The 20,575-nt window shown below is 43.7% G+C and overlaps 1 protein-coding gene across 1 annotated transcript in view; it reads left to right on the top strand.

Annotated features, from left to right (window-relative positions):
• Window positions 1-2,569: 2,569 nt before the first annotated feature.
• Window positions 2,570-20,575, top strand: part of LOC140715983 (HLA class II histocompatibility antigen, DR beta 4 chain-like) — a 34,865-nt gene continuing 16,859 nt past the window's right edge. Inside the window, exons 1-2 of the mRNA XM_073028604.1 lie at window positions 2,570-2,722; window positions 9,244-9,516. Of these exons, the coding sequence (XP_072884705.1) occupies window positions 2,650-2,722; window positions 9,244-9,516 (346 nt within the window). The 5' untranslated portion in view covers window positions 2,570-2,649. The remainder of the gene's footprint in view (window positions 2,723-9,243; window positions 9,517-20,575) is intronic.

Raw genomic sequence — 20,575 nt, 5'->3', positions numbered from 1 at the left:
GCAGCAACGATTATTCAAGCAGTAATTTAGATCACGCATATTTCGAGATTCAGCACGAAATAGGCCCTTCCTGCCCTTTCGAGCCACACCACCCAGCAACCACTGATTTAACTCTGGCCGAATCGCAGGATAATTTACAATGGCCGATTAACCTACTGACCAGTAGGTCTTTGGACTGTGGGATGTAACTGGAGCTCCCACTCGGTCACAGGAAACTCCTTACCGGCAGCGGCGGAAATTGAACCCGGGTGACCGGTACCGTAAAGCGTTGCGCAGGGTGGCTTCTTCCACTGAGTTTGGGCGAGACTAGAACTAGATGTCATGAGCTGAGGATTGAAGTGTTTAAGCGGAACGAGGGGGGTGAAAGCGTGGAATGATCTGCCAGCAGGAGTGGTGGACGTGGGTTTGGTTGCAACACTTGAGAAATTTGGATGGCAGGGGTATGGATGGCCAAGGTCCAGGTGCAGGTTGATCGGGCTAGGCAGAATAACAGCTCTGCATGGACTAGATGGGCCAAAGGGCCTATTTCTGTGCTGGATGATCACCCATCAACCAGAACATCCTCAAGAGGTGGTGCCTCAAGAAGTTGGCATCTGTCGCCACCCTCTTCTTGTTAATACCATCGGGGAGGAGATACTGGAGCCTGAAAACACACGCTCAATGATTTGCAAACTTCTTCCCCTCTGCCACCAGAGTTCTGAATGGACCTTGAACCTGTGAACACCACCTCGTTATTCCCTTGTCTGGTTTTTGCACTAGGGATGGTGGTAGAGCCAGATACATTAGGGGCATTTAACAGACTCTTAGAAAGACACATGGATGAAAGAAATATGGAGGGATGTGTGGGAGGAAAGGGTTAGATTGATCTTGGAGTGAAACAATGTTCAAAGTACATTTATTATCAAAGTATGTATATTTTATACAAACTTGAGATTCATCTCCTTACAGGCAGCCACAGAACACAGAAACCCAAAAGAACCCATTTAAAGCAAAAGACCGACAAACACCCAATGTGGTAGGAGAATAAAAAAACCAAGTTGTGCAAACAATAGAAGTAAGTAAATAGCATTTAGAATGAATGTGAGTCCTCAAGGACGAAGCCCAGCCATTTGGCCCATCGAGTCTACTTTGCCATTCAATCCTAGCTAATTTAGCATGCCTCTCGGCTCCATTCTCCTGCCTTCTCCCTGTAACCTTTAATGCCCTTACCAATCGGGAACTTATCCAACTCGGCATGGTAGTGTAATGGTTAGCGCAACACTTTACCGAACCAGCGACCCGGGTTCAATTCCCACTGCTGTCAGTGAGGAGTTTGTACGTTCTCCCCGTGACTGCGTGGGTTTCCTCCGGGAGCTCCGACAGTCCAAAGATGCATCGGTTGGTAGCTTAATTGGTCATTGGGCTAGGATTAAATCGTGGGGCTGCAGGGTGGAGTGGCTCGAAGTGCCTGTTCCACGCTGAATTTCAATCTCCAATTAAACAAAACATATCAACCTCCGCTTTAAATGACTTGGCCTCCACAGCTGTATGTGGCAATGAATTCCACAGAGTTACCACCCTCCAGCTAAACAAATTCCTCCTCATATCTCTTCTAAAGGGATGTCCTTCTACTCTGTGAACCTAGACTACCTTCCCCCCACCCCGTCTACTCTGTCTAGGCCTTTTAATATTCGGTAGGTTTCAGTGAGATCCCCCCCATTGTTCTAAACTCCAGCAAATGTAGGCCCAAAGTCATCAAACGCTCTTCATACATTAACCCTTGCAATCCCGGGATCATTCTTTGTGAACCTCCTCTGGACCCTCTCCAATGCCAGCACATCCTTTTTTAAATCAGGGGACCAAAACTGCTCACAATACTGCAAGTTCAGTCTGACCAGTAAAGCCTCAGCATTACATTCTGGCTTTTATATTGTAGTCCTCTTGAAATGAATGAACGAACTATTATTATTGAGATACGGTGAGGAATATGTCCTTCTGGCCGGTCGACCTGTGCTGTTCAGGAAATACCCTGATTTAATCCTAACCTAATCGCAGGACAATCTACAAAGACCAATTAACCCACCAACCTTTGCAACGTGGGAAGAAATTGGAGCACCCGGAGGAAATCCCAGCGGTCACAGGGAGAACGCACAAACTCCTTACAGGATTCGGCGGGAATCGAACATGGGTCACCTGTACTGTAAAGCGTTTTGCTAACCACTACGCTACCGGGCTGTGTATGTAACACACATTCTCCTTCCTCACTCTGCAAGTTAACATTTAGGGAACTTCTAATTTCTGAATTTGCTCTCATTGTTTAGAAAATAGTCTGTCTTTATTCCTTCTGCCAAAGTGCAGGACCATACAATTCACTGGACTGTATTTCATGTGTCTCTTCTTTGCAACCTCTGCTTTATATATACCCGATCCTGGGACATTTTAGGCTGGATAGAAAGTCTACAAAGGAAGGGAAATAAACTCTTGAAGTCATTAGGAGACAAGCAGGAGCCTAGCACAGCCTGCTCCAGGTGGGTGGAGTCAGGTGGAGTCCCTGCGTCCAAGGAATCCAAAACAGGTTTGCTCAGTACAGTTGCTCAGCTGGTCCACCTCACTTCAAATGCTCACCTGTTTCACTCAGACGCATCGGAGAGCCCACTATTGCCTCCGAAGATGAGTGTTTGCTGCAGGATGGCCTTAGTGGCTGTCCTAGCCGCACTGGTCTCCGTCGCAGCCATCCAGAGCGGTAAGTTGGTTCAAGTCCTCTGGCGTGCCACCGGACTGTCTGCCCGTAGATCTGTGCCTCGGACGCGACTTACCAACCGACCGTCTCCTCGCACAGGCTGTGAGGAGGACTCGGGGAGCTCTCGAACCAAACCAAACTCGGGGGTGAAGTAGGGCAGGGTATCGATTGGAAGCTGTTCAATGTCAGGAGAGACTTTGATAATGTTCATGGTGGGAAGCTGTTCTCACAACCCGGTGATTCGGTCAGAAAGGATCAGGGACAGGTAAACTAAAAACTGGTAAAGAAGAAAAAAAACATGATTCTATATTGCCTCTCTTTTAATCCAGATTTCCGAGACAGACAAACAGGAAGGGTATCACACACAAAGAACTCAGATGATCAAAATGACACAGGCGGCAATTTGCGGGCAACTCAGAAAACTTTTTTATATATATATGATATATAATGTATGTATATGAATAGATATGTACTGTTTCTTCTGAAGTGTTATCACTGCAGTCTGCAGCCTGTAATTTCCTTTTTTTAGATTGCAATTTGTTTTATTTTGCATTTGCACAGTTTGTCTTCTTTGCCCGTCTTTTGGCTTGTGTGTAGTTCTTCATTCATTCCTTTGTGCTTGACTGTGAATGCCCGCAAGGAAATGAATCTCAGGCGATGTAGATGTAGTTTGATGATAAATTTACTCTGAGCGTTGAGGTCTGGCAGAGAGGAATAACCTGTTGATGATTCAGGCCGTGACAATGACAGCAGTGTGTGTGTGTGTGTGTGTGTGTGTGTGTGTGTGTGTGTGTGTGTGTGTGTGTGTGTGTGTGTGTGTGTGTGTGTGTGTGTGTGTGTGTGTGTGTGTGTGTGTGTGTGTGTATATATATATATATATATATGAGAATGACCCCAGGAATCAAAGAAATTGTGTGTGTGTGTGTGTTGCTTTGGGTTTCCAGCATCTGCAGGCTTTCTTGTGTTTTTCATGCTCTGGGCCTGTACTCGCTGCAGTTTAGAGACTCTGGAATGCTTCGTACGGTCAAGTGTGAAATCTGAACGAAAACATCACTGGGCTAGAATTGCCAAAGGATGTGTCTCAGCTTTTGAAAAAGGCAGAGTAATGGTTTGTGTGACTATGCTACGGTGAGGGGCGAGTGCAGGTTAACATTATGACCATAAATAGTCTCTGTCTAAGGAGCAGCTTCAATTTCACTGCCCCAAAGGCAGATTCTAAGCACTTTAAGAACACAAGGCATAGGAGCAGAATTAGGCCATTTTTGACCCATCAGTCCTACTCTGCCATTTTATCCCGCTCAACCCCACTCTCCATGTAATCTTTGACTAATCAAGAACTTATTCACCCTGCTTTAAATGTACTCAATGACTTGTCCTCCACAGCCGTCTGCGGCAATGAATTCCACAGATTCACCACCCTCTGGCTAAAGAAATTCCTCCTCATCTCTGTTCTAAAGGAACGTCCTTCTATTCTGGCTGTGCCGTCTGCTCCTAGACCCCTCCACTATAAGAAACATTCTCTCCATGCCCACCCTGTCTAGGCCTTTCAATATTTGATCCGTTTCTAAACTGCAGCGAGTACAGGCTCAGAGCATGAAAAACACAAGAAAGCCGGCAGATGCTGGAAACCCAAAGCAACACACACATGCACACACACACACACATGCACACACACACACACACACACATGCACACACACACACACACACACACACACACACACACACACACACACACACACACACACAGACAGACAGACAGACACACACACACACACACACACACACACAGGGCTCTCTCTCTCTAACACACAGAGACAGGGGCTTTCTTTCTCACCCACACACACACACACACACACACACACACACACACACACACACACACACACACAGAGACACAGACACACACACACACACACACACTCACACACACACACACACACAGACACAGACACACACACACAGACACACTCACACACACACACACACACAGACACAGACACACACACACACACACACACACAGACACAGACACAGACACACACACACACACACACACACACACACACACACACACACACACACACACACACACACACACACACACACACGCACACACAGACACACACACACACACAATTTCTTTGATTCCTGGGGTCATTCTCATGAACCTCTCCAATGCCTGCACAGCCCACCTTAGACAAGGGGCCAAAAACAGCTCACAATATTCCAAGTGGAATGTGAGCAGGGCTTTATGAAGCCTCAAGATCACATCCTTGCTTTTATATCCTAGTCCTCTCGAAATGAAAACAAACATTGCATTTGCCTTCCTCACCACCGACTCAACCTGCAGATTAAAACTTGGCGACTGGTCATCCGCCAAGATATTACTCTTTTTTTTTGAAAAGATGTAATGTGGAAAGCTTTGAGATCAGTTCTGAAAAGTGACACTGGGGAATAGCTTGGAGAAAGCTTGAAATATGAGGAGATGGAACAGGTCTTTAAACCCGTCAGGGTAATATATAAAAAAATAAGTACAACTGTTTAGAAAATGCTGCTGCGAATGTGATGAATCAAACCAAGTCAAGTCACTTTTTATTGTCATTTTGATCATAACTGCTGGTACAGTACACAGTAAAAATGAGACAATGTTTTTCAGGACCATGGTGCTACATGACACGGTACAAAAACTACACTGAACTACGTAAAAAAACAACACAGGAAAAAAACTACACTAGACTACAGACTTACCCAGTGCACAAAACAGTGCAGGCAATACAATAAATAATAAACAAGACAATAGGGCAGTAAGGTGTCAGTCCAGGCTCTGGGTATTGAGGAGTCTGATAGCTAGGGGGAAGAAACTGTTATATAGTCTGGTCGTGAGAGCCCGAATGCTTCGGAGCCTTTTCCCAGATGGCAGGAGGGAGAAGAGATTGTATGAGGGGTGCGTGGGGTCCTTCATAATGCTGTTTCCTTTGCGGATGCAGCGTGTGGTGTAAATGTCCGTGATGGTGGGAAGAGAGACCCCAATGATCTTCTCAGCTGCCCTCACTATCTACTGCAGGGTCTTGCGATCCAAGATGGTGCAATTCCCGAACCAGGCAGTGATGCAGCTGCTCAGGATGCTCTCAATACAACCCCTGTAGAATGTGATGAGGATGGGGGGTGGTGGGAGATGGACTTTCCTCACCCTGATTACGTTCCATCGCATCTTAAATAAGAACAGTATCGCACACATTATCTCTTTTAAGAGCCACAGAGAAGCACAGCACTCAAGCAGGCTCTTTGGTTCATCTAGTCCATGCCACACCATTTAAACTGCCCAACCCCATTGGCTTGCACTGGGTCCAAAGCCCTCCCATTCATGTATCTATCCAAACTGCTCTTAAATGTTGAAATTGTGCTAGCAGCTCATTCCACACTCTCACCACCCTCTGAGTGAAGAAGTTTCACCTCATGTTCCCCTTTAACTTTTCACCTTTTGCCCTTAACCCATGACCTCTGGTTGTAGTCCCACCCAATCTCAGGGGGAAAAAAAACCTGCTTGTGTTCACCCTATCTGTGCTCTATCAAACCTCCTCTCAGTCTTCTACGTTCGAAGGAAAACATTCCTAACCTATTCGACCTTTCCATCTTTTCTTATAACTCAGTCCTCCAATCCTGGGAACATGCTTGTAAATTTCCTCTGTACTCGTTCGAGCTTATTTACATCTTTCCTGTAGGTAGGTGACCAAAACTGCACACAATGCTCCAAATTAGGCCTCACCAACACCTTATATAACTTCAACATAAGATTCCATCTCCTGCACGCAATACTTTGGTTTATCATGGCTATTGTGCCAATGTCTCCAATGTCTATGAGTCCAGTGGAGACTGGAGGCCTGAGGGAGGACTGTCCCAGTGTTGGGTGTGTGGCCATGATGGAATGGTGGAGCAGACTCAATGGACCCAATGGCCTAATTCTCCTCCCATGTCTTATGGCTCGGCCTAGTGGTACTGAAAGGCCAAGATGTTTCCTATAGTGAGGGAGTCGAGGACCAGAGGACACAGAAGGCCATCTCTTTACAGCAGCGAAGAGGAGGAATTCCTTTAGCTAGAGGGTGGTGAATCTGTGGAATTCATTGCCACCGACGGCTATAGAGCCAAGTCATTGAGAATATTTAGAGCAGTGATGGATAGGTTCTTGAAGGGCATCCAACTTTACGGGGAGAGGGTTGGAGAATAGGCTTGAGGGGCATAATAAATCAGCCATGATGGAATAGCAGAGCAAACCTGATGGGCTGAATGGCTTAGTTCTTCTCCTATGTCTAATGGCCTTCCAAAGGACTGGTGGGAAGTGAGATTGAGAAGAGAGGTTGAAGGAGATGAGGAAACTCGTGTTGCTTTCTTAACCCGTGAAGCATTTGAGAGGCTGATATGCCCCCGGAGCTCAGTTCAGGACCCTGGGCCGCACCCCTTCCCCACCGGGATGTGCTTCAGTGCGTCCTTGAGATTATCGTCACCGGTGCAGCTAAGAGCAGAAATCACTGCCCCGTTCGGCAGCTAGACCCTAGAGCTCTGACACTAGAACCTGCCAACAACTCATAGATCCTGGGGGAGAGAATCCATCATTTTGTCTGTCAGCCAATCACCCCGGCCTAGTCTGTGGATATCCCACATCAGCGTCATGTCACCACCCTAAGACTCTGCCAACTTCTAATACAGACACATCACTACCCTAAAACCCTAACCTGACCCCCTAACTCCCATGTCTGTCCCCAAAAAACATCCCAACAGAACCAAAAAAACAATGGCGGGCACAGTTTGGCGCCATTTTGAGCTAAATTTTGGTGACCAGAAACAAGCACAATCCTAAAACCTTGAACACCAGACATCTCCTCTTACCTACCCCTTGACGATGACCCCACCAGTGAACGCCGGGCCACCCTGTCACAGATCCCATCACCTTCAGGAACACGCCCCTAAACCGGTGTCGAAACTCGAAACGTCAACCGCTCATTCCGCCTCCGCAGATGCCACCCAACCCGCTGCGTGCCTCCAGCATCTCGTTGCTTTCTCCAGTCGCCCGCATCTTCCTGCGTGGAATCGATGCTGCATGGGGTTCATAGCACGATTATAGAGAAAGATATGATCACTGCAAATATTTTCTTATACAGGTATTTTTGTTCAGGCACGCAAAGTGGTAACAGGCTGTTCTGCCCAATTACATTCATCAGACCAAATAATTTACTGGGCCGCACAGCTTGGGACCGTGGGAGGAAACTCGAGCACCTGGAGGAAATCCACACGGTCAGGGAGAGAACGCACAAACCCCCTTACAGACAGCGGTGGGAATTGAACCCGGGTCTTTGGAATGAGGGAGGAAACCCACATTTTTCCACAGGGCAGATACGCTTAATGTGAAGGGGCAGAATTTTAAGGTGATTGGTGGAAAGTAAATGGGGGATGTCAGAGGTAGTTTTTTTTTGTTAAACACCAAAATACCCTAAGAGGGGTGGTGGTAGAGGCAGATTCATTAGGCACATTAGGAAGGAAGGGTTAGATTGATCATGGAGTGGGCCGAATGGCCTGTACTGTTCTCCTGTACATTCTATTTACTAAGAAATGGGAGCACCTGGAGGAAACCCATGCAGTCATGGGGAGAACGTAGAAATTTGGGAATTGAACCCGGATCGCTGGTGCTGCAATAGGGTTATGCTTTCTCGTGGAAATCTCTTTATGCTCGGGGACTTGCTGCTTGTATATTGCGGTCCTGGGCTGGAAGGTGTAGCAGAGGGCCTTCAAGTCTTCATGCAGCACGTCTTTAAGTTGGTTCACTAACACCAGGTCCAATTGTCCATTCTGTGGCCAGGAGTCAGTGTGTCACGTTGACATGGAACGTGAGAAGCTGCAGCCGCTGTTTGAGTGTCTGAAGGGACTGCTCTTCCATGGGTACAGTGGGGGATTTCCGGGAACGGTGGAACCCCAGGGAATTGACTATTTGATAGACAGTAATAATCTTATTTTAATTTGAACTTGTTCACGGTCTTGTAAATACTTGATGTTTGTACTTTGTGTAGTTTTGTTAAAAAAAGCAGCATTTTACTAGCCACTATCATAGCATGCTGCTTATTTCTAAATGTTTCCAAAGTATTTCACTCATAAAAAAAGTCATTTTAATCAACATACTAACATATGGCAGATCCACAATATTAGGGACATAGAGTCCTTACAGCAGCAAAACAGGCCCTTCGGCCCACCTTGTACAGGCTGACCAAAATTGTCATATAAGCTCATCTCTCCAAACCTTTACTATCCACAGACCTGTCCAAGTGCCCTTTAAATGTTGTTAACGTACCCTCTTCAATGGCTTCCTCTTGCAGCCTGTTGGATATGTGGGACTATCCTCGGGGTAAAATAGTGCCTGTTGGTGTGTACAGACCACCCTCTGGGTAAAATGATCCCATGGCGTATGTGGGACCACCCTCTGGGTAAAATGATGACGCAAAGCATCTAACAATAGGTTGTTATTGCTTCTTTCAGATACGCACCTCTTTCACGCCCAGTGCGAGTGCCTCTTCCGTGGCCTTGAAGTGGACGACATACGCTTGCGTTACGCCTATGACGGTGTTACTGTCTTGTACTACGACACAATGATTAAAAGGTATGTCGCAGTCCAGCCCACGGCGCAGGCTTGGGTAGACAGGCAGAACTCGGACCACGACTCTGTTGCATCGGTGCCTCACCGAATAGAGAGCATCTGCGATGAGATCAAACAGGCGGCCAGATCAAGCAACACCACCCTGGAAAACAAGGGTAAGATAGTTTAAATTTCACGATCACGTGTACGTCAAAACACCTCATGCGTGTTAACCACCAATACATCCCAGCGGGTGCTGAGGGCAGCCCGCCAGGGTTGCCACACAATCCCCTGCCAAGTTAGCATGCCTACAATACTCCAGCGGACCCGGACACCATTGGGCTTTGACCTCTCCAATGGACTCACAGATTCGGCTCCTGCGGACGGGCCTTGACTTTCAACCCTCGACCCTAGGACACGCTAATCACTGAACACCAGGCCTCGAAATCCAGACTTGCCAATGACGGGACCTTGAACTCTGGACCACGTCTGCATGGCTGGTCTTCGAGCTTCACATCAGTAGATAGGTCAAGCACAGCACCACTAAAGGATTATCGACCCAACTTTCCCCACCCACTACGGGGCCAAAATCAAGCTAGACGCCCTTGGCAGCCTTTGGTCCCTATCCCTCGAAAGCTTTACACCTCCATTCAGGGCCCCAAGCAGTCCTACCAGGTGAGGCAACACCTCACCTGTGAACCTGCTGGGGTCATTCTACTGCGCCTGGGCCTCCTCGACATTGCTGAGACCCACCGTAAATTGGGGGTCTGCTTTGTTGAGTACCTCCGCACCATCCGCCACCAGCGGGATTTCCCGGTGGCCAAACATTACAATTCCGATTCCGACGTGTCTGTCCGTGGCCTCCTCTTGTACCAAAGTGAAGTCACCCTCAGGGTGGAGGAACAACATCAGGGTAGCCTCCAACCTGATGGCATGAATATCGATTTCCCCTTCTGGTGAACAAATTTCTATCTCTCCCCTTTTCTATTCCCCACTGACCTTTCACTTCTTCTCACCTGCCTAGCAATTCCCCCCCTTTTGCCCCTCCTCCTTCTCTCTCTCCTGTTTTTTATTCAGCTCTCCTATCAGATTCCTTCTCCAGCCCTTTCCCCACTCACCTGGCTTCACCTATCACCTTCCAGCTAGTCTCTTATCCCACTCCCTCCTCCCCACCATTTTTATTCTGTCATCTTCCCCCTTCCTTCTCAGACCTGAAGAAGGATTTCGGCCTGAAACGTCGACTGTTTAGTCTTTTCCATCAATGCTGCCTGACCTTCTGAGTTCCTCAGTTTGGCCTTGTATTCCTAGCATCTGCAGACTTTGATATGTTAGCTGACTGACTGTCCATTATGCCGCTGGCATCGTTGCTGATGGTCCTCCATCTCTGGAGTCCTTCGTCATGTCAGTAGCTCCCTCTCGGTTTTCACAGCTGTCAGTCACGCAAGTCCTGGGCGCTGACGCAGGAATACCGCCGCACTCAGATGCAGAAGCGTTCTTCATCGCTGTTTCCTGAATGGTTTTGTTTAACCAGTCAACCCTGAGTTGAACCCCCAAACCTGGAGGACCAGTGGACCAGTCATGGTCTGGGCTCTAGCCTTTGACCTGCTTAGCATTGGTGACCTTACCAAATGTCACTATGGTTGGATACAGCCCAAGTACGGGGAGGGAGAGAGAGATACTGAAGCGGGTCCATACAACCGTAAGTCATAGGAGCAGAATTAGGCCATCTGGCCCATCGAATCTGCTCCGCCATTCAATCATGACTGGTCCTTTTTTCTAACTCCTCCTCAACCCCGTAACCTTTGACGCCATGTCCAATCAAGAATCTATCAATCTCTGCCTTAAATACACCCAACGACCTGGCCTCCACAGCTGCATCTGGCAATAAATTCCACAAATTCACCACCCTCGGCCTAAAGAAATTTCTCTCCACCTGTTTTGAAAGGGCGCCCATCTATCCTGAGGCTGTGCCCTCTTGTCCAAGACTCCCTCACCATGGGAAACATCCTTTCCACATCAACTCTGTCTAGGCCTTTCAACATTTGAAACGTTTCAATGAAATTCCTCCCTCTTCCTTCTGAATTCCGGCGAGTACAGACCCAGAGCCATCAAACGTTCCTGGAATCATCCTTGTGAACCTCCTCTGGGCCCCTCCAATGCCAGCACATCTTTTCTAAGACGAGGGGCCCTAAGATAAGGCAGCTAAACATTGCGGTGCTTTGCTCAAGTCTCGATATGCGCTATGACCAAAAGGGCGGTGTTAAACACCGTCACAATGAAATAATAATTAGCTGACACGTGCAGATTCACGGGGCAAATGCTGAATCTGCCGTGCTGCCGGTTCAGTGGTTGTGTCACCCAGAGCCAGAGCATGAAGCCCTGACTCCAGCCAACCACAGTTCTCCGGGTCATTGAGGCACACAAGCCCACAAACCCAAAGGCAAGGTTCTGGGCCTCTTGGAGGTTTGCACTGATCTAAATGTCTTCTCAAGTCAAGTCACTTTTATTGTCATTTCGACCATAACTGCTGGTACAGTACACAGTAAAAACAAGACAACGTTTTTCCGGACCATGGTGTTACATGACACAGTACAAAAACTAGACTGAACTAAGTAAAAAAGAAAGACACACAACAACTACACTAGACTACAGACCTACCCAGGACCGCATAAAGAGCACAAAACAGTGCAGACATTACAATGAATAATAAACAGGACAGTAGGGCAGTAAGGTGTCAGTCCAGGCTCTGGGTATTGAGGAGTCTGATAGCTTGGGGGAAGAAACTGTTACATAGTCTGGCCGTGAGAGCCCGAATGCTTCGGAGCCTTTTCCCAGACGGCAGGAGGGAGAAGAGATTGTATGAGGGGTGCGTGGGGTCCTTCATAATGCTGTTTGCTTTGCGGATGCAGCGTGTAGTGTAAATGTCCGTGATGGCGGGAAGAGAGACCCCGATGATCTTCTCAGCTGACCTCACTATCCACTGCAGGGTCTTGCGAAACTCGGAATCTCAGGGTGACATATACAGTTAGAACTTTTGTAATAAATTGACTTTGAATACTGTTACTGTAACAGCCTCAAGCACTGCTCTGGCTGACCATTTCCCTATACGCACTCTGCCCAAAATGTCCAGCCGACCATGTGACCTACTCTAGAAGCCGCCCAGAATTTCCCTACCGCATAGCCCTCTATTTTCCCAAGCTCCATGTACCTACCTACCTTGCAGGGCAGGAAGTTTTGGCCCGCCCAGCCTGTCCTCAAGTCCTGACAGCGTTCTCACATTTCTTCCCTGCACCCCTTCCAGTTTAATTGCATGTCAGCTAAATAACCGGCAGGCACGTTAGCATAGCAGTTAGCGCAGCCGTTTTAGAGCGCCAGCAATCACCGGTCGGGGTTCGATTCCCGCCGCTGTCTGCAAAGAGTTTGTACGCTCTCCTGATGACCATGTGCGTTTCCTCCAGGTGCTCCGGTCCCCCCCCCCCCCCCCCCACACACTCCAAAGGTGTGCGGGTTACGGTGAGTGAGTTGTGGGCATGTTCCCTGGCAGCTCCAGCAGGCTTCTCCACAATTTGATTTGAGGCAAAATGCATTTTGATGTACGTGATAAATAAGCTAATCTATTTAATTTTAAAAAAAACTGTACACAGAACTCCAGCTCTGTACAACACAGTGTGGCAAAGTGATTCAGGGAAAGATGAGTTTTGAGGTTCGCAGGGTGGAATTGTGGAACAAGTTTTGGAAGAAAACTCCTTTAGGGTTCTACGACGCAGAAACTGGCCTTATAGCTCAGATTTATTATATGCTCACCGGAACAGAACCAGGCCATTCGGCCCGTCGAGTCTGCTCCACCATCCCGTCATGGCTGATTTATTACCCCTCTCAACCCTGTTCTGAAGCTCAGTCCTCCTATTGTGAGGCCGTGTTTTCTAGCCCTAGACAGTCTGACTATTGGAAACGTGCTCCCCCACGTCCTCTCTATCTAGACCTTCCCATATATTTGATAACGGCAGGCCCAGGGGCCGCCAAACGCTCCTCATTCATTAACCCTTTCATTGCCGGGGTCCCGGGACTTGTTTCGGGGCGGTGCAAAACGTAAAATGTGGTGTAGTTATCTCCTTTGGCTGTATTAATGTTTATGCTTGAGTGACTTGAAAGGGGAATATTTAAAATAAGTAATTAGTATGAAAGAAGGGAGCAAAATAGGGAAGTAGTGTTTGTTCATGACGCTTTAAGAAATCTGTCGGGCGAGAGGAAGAAGCTGAGTGTGCGTCTTCAGTGAGTCTGTGCTGACTACCGAGTCCCTGTTTATACTAATCCCATTCTCAGTCACCTATACATCGGATGTTCTGTAACTTCGAAACGTTAAACTAATTCACAGGATCCCGAAATGCGCGTCTAACTTAGACTTAACCTCAAGCAAGGCGCACACGTATCACGTGGTAGCGTGATGACGTAAGCACCGCAGGTATTTGTACGTTAACCGTAGTGAATTATTTAAACGAACAAGAATGCTTAATCAAACATACAAGATACTTAAATATTACTAAAAATGTTAAATACACAACACTTCCTGTTTAGCTATACTCCAACTCAAGATAAAATGCGTCTCAATGACATACACCATATACTAAATTATACAATTACTCTATACAGACTTTATATACAATTTTTAAACTGCCGCATTCAGCCCTAAGTATTTCATCTCTGTGGGGGATTTCTTACTGTTGTGGGGTAACGACTTTCCTGACAAGTGGGATCCGTAATGTATGGATCTATTTCTTTTAGACCAATGAGCTCCCGCAGCCCCGCTGTATTGTGAATCCTGCGGGCGTGCTTTCATTTACTCTACATGCACAGACACGCGTGCACCTGAATGTCAGAGAATGTCCCGAACTGCACCAATAGGGACGAAGCAGCGAGAGTTAAACGACGCAAGAAGTCCGTCACAGACGCTAACAAACGCGTGGTAGTGAAGGACGCGCTGAATTTAAAGTGAAAATAACGTGACGATGGCTTCAGCCGGGATAGATGATGAATTTGATCGCGCTAATGAAGGTCTGTGACGCTGTTTAGTAACTCCAGCAAAGCCAGCAAGCGAGATGTTCGACCAAATTACAATTTTACAAACTCACTTGAGGCCTAAGCCACTGGTGACAGCTGAGAGATTTAGATTTCACAAAAAGGAACCAGTTAAAAGATGAAAGCCTTTCTGAATACATTGCAGACCTGCACAAACTTTCCCAGTACCGTGACTTTCTGCTGCATTAAGGGACAGGTTTGTCTGTGGCATGCATAGTCAAAGCACCGAAATGAAGCTACTTGCAGAAAGGGACCTAGCCTCAGAACGGGCATTGACCATTGCAATCCCGTTAGAGTCTGCAGCGAAGGAGTTTAGAATGTGAAATGCATAACATGTCCCTGAATCGTGCAAAAAGCCAACAATATTATTGTTGTGGCAAATCCTCCCATGATACAAATGACACACTCAAAATGCTGGAGGAGCTGAGCAGGCCAGGCAGCATCTAGGGGAAAGAGTACAGTCGACGGTTTGAGCCGAGACCCTTCATCAGGACTGGGGAAAAAAGATGAGGCGTCAGAGAAAAAAAGTGGAGGGAGGGGGAGGAAGACTTACAAGGTGATGGGTGAAACCGGCGGGGTTGGGGGAGGGATGAGCTGGGAAGTTGATTGGGGGAAGAGATACAGGACTGGAGAAGGGGGACATCTGATAGGAGAGGACAGAGGACCATGGAAGAAAGAAAACGGGGAGGAACACCAGGGGGAGGTGATAAACAGGTAAGGAGATGAGATGAGAGAGGGAAATTGGAATGGAAAATGGTGGTGAGGAAGTTTGAGAAATTGGTCACCAAATTATAGGAAAGATGTCAACAAAATAGAGAGAGTACAGAGGAGATTTACTAGAATGTTACCTGGGTTTCAGCACCTAAGAGAGGTTGAACAACTTAGGTCTTTATTCTTTGGAGCATAGAAGGTTGAGGGGGGACTTGATAGAGGTATTTAAAATTATGAGTGGGATAGATAGAGTTGACATGGATAGGCTTTTTTCCATTGAGAGTAGGGGAGATTCAAGCAAGAAGACATGAGTGTTAAGGGGCAAAAGTTTAGGGGTAACACGAGGGGGAACTGATCTGATCATCCACGCCTAGTAATTGTTCGTCTCCATTCTCTTCATATCAAGGAATGTTTGATTCACTTTGCTCGGCGAAAAGGCATGTTTGAATTTAAAGGTTTTAAATTCTGCTTCGTTGAAGATTTTAGCCCCGAGATTCTGAAGGAACGAATGGCGTTTAAGCCTCTGATGTTGGAATTTTTTTCTCAACCAGCTCTGCTCTTACTCACCAGATTGAGGATTATTCTTTCTGATAATTTCCGTTGTCTCTTCAAGACATTAAAAGAAGCTCAAAAATTTTTTGACCAGCCAACTTTCTCTGCTACGGCCTAATTGGGGTTCTGTTTTTTCTGGTTTTTACTTAAATTTTTAAGCGATCGGGTCAGTTAGAGTGCGAGGGTTCTCTTTCTTGATTTGTACTGTAGGTATTTTTAGTATTTCTAGATGAACTTTTCTGTTCCCTTTTTGGGATTCTGCTTTTTTTTATTTTTTGAAACTATTTAGTAGAGGTTTCGGTGTTTGATTTGTTTTTTGAATGGAGATACATTCGTTCTCTTTTTTTACATTTTAAGATGTTCTGCTTTCTTCTTCCCATAAGACCTTATTTTCTTGCTGCATCATTTTCAATTGTTTATGCGTGGAAATGGTCAATAACATGAACTGGTGCTTGTTTTCTCTTTTCTCTGAAATACTAGTATCTTAGTACTCTATTCTATGATTTAAACGTTTTCTAAAAATCATGGTGTATTTTTTTCTTGCTATTTTTTGATAGTTTTTTGTGGTATATTTCCTGGATTAGGGTTAGCTTTTCTTAACAACTTTTATCTTTTGGGCTGCCATCAGGGGAGATGGGGGTAGAATTAGCTTTAGCTTATCTCTTGGCCAATCTCTGGCTTTTTTCTGGGCCTTTTTGGGTGGGGAGAGGGGGTTCTCTTTCTTTTTAGATTAGATTTTTTCACCTGGGCTAATTCGAAACTACTAAAATGTCCGATATGTCATAACTTCCAGTTCCTTTTTGAACCTTTTTCCCGCTTCCGAGTTCATGAGTTTGTATTCTGGTTAGCCCTTTACGTACCATATTACTGGTTTTACTATGATGGATAAGGTTATTAATTTTGTTTCGTGGAATACAAATGGTTTAAATTATCCGATTAAACGGAAGAAAAACTTTTCAAGGTATTCTGCAGAATGAATGCCCATATTATTTTTGCACAAGAAACTCATGTGGGGAAAGAGGATAATCAGTGTTTTTTTTTAGGCTTTGGAAGGATTGGCAGTACCATTCAAATTCCCAGGCTAAAGTGAAAGGAGTTTCTATTTTTATAGATTCTTCTATTTCATTTGTTCATTAGGAAACTATTTTGGATCTGAATGGTAGATTTTTATTAATCACTGGCCTACTCTGTAATAAAAAAAGTGGTGATGGTTAATGTCTATGCTCCGAATATTGACTATCCTGCATTTTTTAAACACTTATTCACATTCCTTCCCAATTTAAATGATTATATGTTGATAACAGGAGGAGATTTTAATTACTGTTTAAATAATTCAATGGATAGATCTAAGTCTAATCAGGCACTTCAGAATAAATTGGCTACCTTTATTAATTCCTTTATGCTTGATTTTGGAATTTCAGAAATTTGGAGGTTCTTACATCCAAAGGAAAAAGAGTTTTCATTCTTTTCCCATGTTTATCATAGTTATTATAGAATTGACTACTTTTTATTAAATCTCATTTAATTCCCTCTGTTACTGACTGCAATTATGATTTCATTGTCATCTCTGACCATGTGCCCCTGGAACTCTCTATCAAACTAATGGATACGCCTTCTAGTTTTGGACAATGGCGATTCAATTCTGTATTACTACAAGACTCAGACTTCATGAATTTTATTAAGGAACAGATTGATTTTTTTTCTTTTCAACAAACTCTACAGATGAAATTTCCAGCGGGGTTTTATGGGATACTTTTAAAGCATACATCCGTGGTCAGATTATCTCATATTCTGCTGGTCTGAAAAAAACGAATTAATAAAGAGATTTGTATGTTGGGTGATAAGATTAAAGCAACTGACAAGATATACTCTATCGCTCCTAGTCAGGAGCTTTATATAAAAAATAGAGTCGAACTTCAAATGGAGCATAGTTTACTTTTAACATCCTCGATTGAAAATCAATTAATTAAGTCTAGGAGTTAATTTTATATACATGGTGATAAATCTGGTAAACTATTAGCTAGCCAATTGAAATCTGCTTCAGTTAAACGTCAGATTATTAAAATTCGTAAACAAGATGGAACTATGACGGTTGATCATGATGAGATAAACAAATCTTTTCAAGAATTTTATACCTCCTTATATCAATCAGAATCTCCTGATGATCCCACTATAATGCATGGGTTCTTAAGGAAATTGAATGTTCCAAAACTATCACCGAATGAATGTTTAGTATTAGATGCTCCTATTATGGAACTAGAAATAAAAGATGCTATTTCTTCGATGAATTCAGGTAAAGCACCTGGCCCAGATGGTTATACAGTAGCATTTTTAAATCCTTCTCCACTATACTTTCTCCCTGGCTATCTAAAATCTCTAAGGATGCACTATTTATAGGTAAATTACCAAAACCTTTCGATGGTACCTCTATTTCATTAATTATTAAAAAAGATAAAGCTACCACTGAATGTGCATCATGTAGGCCTATATCATTATTGAATGCAGATTCTAAGATTTTTTCAAAAATAGTGGCAACTAGATTGGAGAGTGTATTGCCTCGAATTATTTCGGTCGACCAGATCGGATTTATTAAAAACCACTATTCATTTTTAATATTAGGAGATTGATGAATATTGTTTATATTCCCTCATCTGGAATTCCAGAATGTGTCATCTCATTGGATGCCGAGAAAGCGTTCGATAGGATTGAATGGCCATACTTATTTAGTACGCTTGAGAAATTTAATTTTAGCCCGCAATTTATATCTTGGGTTAAATTGATATATTATGCCCCCATGACTTCAGTACTTACCAATAACAGAAGATCTCCTTTTTTCAGTTGTTTTGTGGCACTAGGTAAGGTTGTCCTCTTAGCCCACTGTTATTTGATATTGCCCTGGAACCTTTAGCTATTGCTATTCATGACCCACCTTCTAAATTTGGCATTTCCCGCAGGAATGTGATACGCAAGTTATCATTATATGCAGATGATTTGTTATTATATATTTCAAATCCTGAGAAATCCATTCCTGCTGCTATATCCTTGCTCGCTCAGTTTAGTAACTTTCCTGGTTACATACTGAATCTTAATAAGAGTGAACTTTTCCCTTTAAATGTGCAAGTTCCAATTTATAGACATTTACCATTTAGATTGGTTACAAATTCTTTTACTTATCTAGGTGTTAAAATTACTGAAAAACATAAGGATTTATTTAACATCAATTATTTACCTTTAATTGACCAGGTCAAACAATCGCTTATTAAATGGTCCTTACTGTCCATATCATTGATTGGTCAAATTAATACTATTAAAATGATTATTTTACCTAAATCTTTATATCTTTTCAAGCGGTACCAATCTTTATTCCTAAATCCTTTTTTGATACTATTGACTCTAAAATCACGTCTTACATATGGCAGAATAAAAATCCTAGGCTAAGTAAAAAATACTTTCAGAAATCCAAAAAGAATGGTGGCTTGGCACTGCCAAATTTAAGATTTTATTTCTGGGCAATTAATATTTGATATTTAATATTTTGGACACAAGACATGGATATGAATGTCAGTCCACAATGGGTTAATCTTGAATGCAGTTCAGCACAAAGATTATCATTGGTTTCCATCGTAGGGACCTCGCTTCCCTTGGTTCTTTCTAAATTGAATAAACAAACGGTTAATCCAATAACTAAACATACATTACGAATATGGTTTCAGTTTTGTAAACTTTTTGGCTTGAATAAATTTATTTTATCAAGTCCTATTATATCTAATTTTTTCTTTCAACCCTCTGTCATGGATCAAGCCTTTTTGGTTTGGAAAACAAAGGGTGTACTGTAATATGTTTTCGTGATTTATTTTTGGATAACTGTTTCATGTCTTTTGAACAGTTGTCTAATAAATATAATTTTCCCAGATCCCATTTTTCAGATACCTACAGATTAGAGATTTTTTAATTATGATGTTACCGACTTTTCCCATTTCATATCCAGCTGATATCATGGAAGAAATTTTAGGCTTAAATCCTTATCAAAAGGGTTTAATAGCAATCATTTATGGTATGATTATGAATATACAGCCAGATGTATCTAATAAAATTTAAAATGAATGGGAGAAGGAACTTCAACTTTCTTTACCTATAGGGAAATGGGAGAAAATTTTACAATTAGTTAATTTTTCATCTATTTGTGCTAAACATACATTGATTCAATTTAAAGTGGTTCATAGAGCTCATATGTGTAAAGGTAAATTAGCTTGATTTTATTCTCATATAAATCCGATCTGTGATAGATGTCACTCTGAGGTAGCCTCTCTGAGTCATATGTTTTGGTCCTGCCCTCTTTTGGAAAAATTTTGGCAAGATATTTTTGATATATTCTCTAAAGTTTTGCACATGGATTTACAACCTCATCCTGTTACTGCAATTTTCGGCTTACCAATGTTTGATCTGCCCTCTGCAGCTCGGCGGATGATTGCATTTGCTACCTTAATGGCTAGAAGATGTATTTTATTGAATTGGAAAGAGATGAATCCTCCAACGACATCTCAATGGTTTTCCCAAACCATATCCTGTTTAAACTTAGAAAAAATTAGAAGTGGTACATTTGATCCCTCGGTTAAATTTGAAGAAACTTGGAGGCCTTTTATTCAATACTTTCATAGAATGCAATCTGACCTTTTCTGATTCCTTTATGTCTTTCATTGATTTGAGTAGAGGAGCGGAGTTGATGACACTAATGATTTTATTTGATATAATTGAATAGCCCAGCTTTGGTTGGTTTAGTTTTAGTTTAGTTTATTTTGTTTTTTGATTTTTCAATTTGGGTTTTTTTCCCATCTTTTTTTGTATCTTGTTTATATTAAGGGTTTGGGAGGTCAATTATATTGGTGCTATTTATAG

This window comes from Hemitrygon akajei, chromosome 24, assembly GCF_048418815.1.
Source record: "Hemitrygon akajei chromosome 24, sHemAka1.3, whole genome shotgun sequence".
Classification (NCBI taxonomy): domain Eukaryota; kingdom Metazoa; phylum Chordata; class Chondrichthyes; order Myliobatiformes; family Dasyatidae; genus Hemitrygon; species Hemitrygon akajei.
Note: the sequence above shows the minus strand (reverse complement) of the source record. Positions and strands in the feature narration are given on the sequence as shown.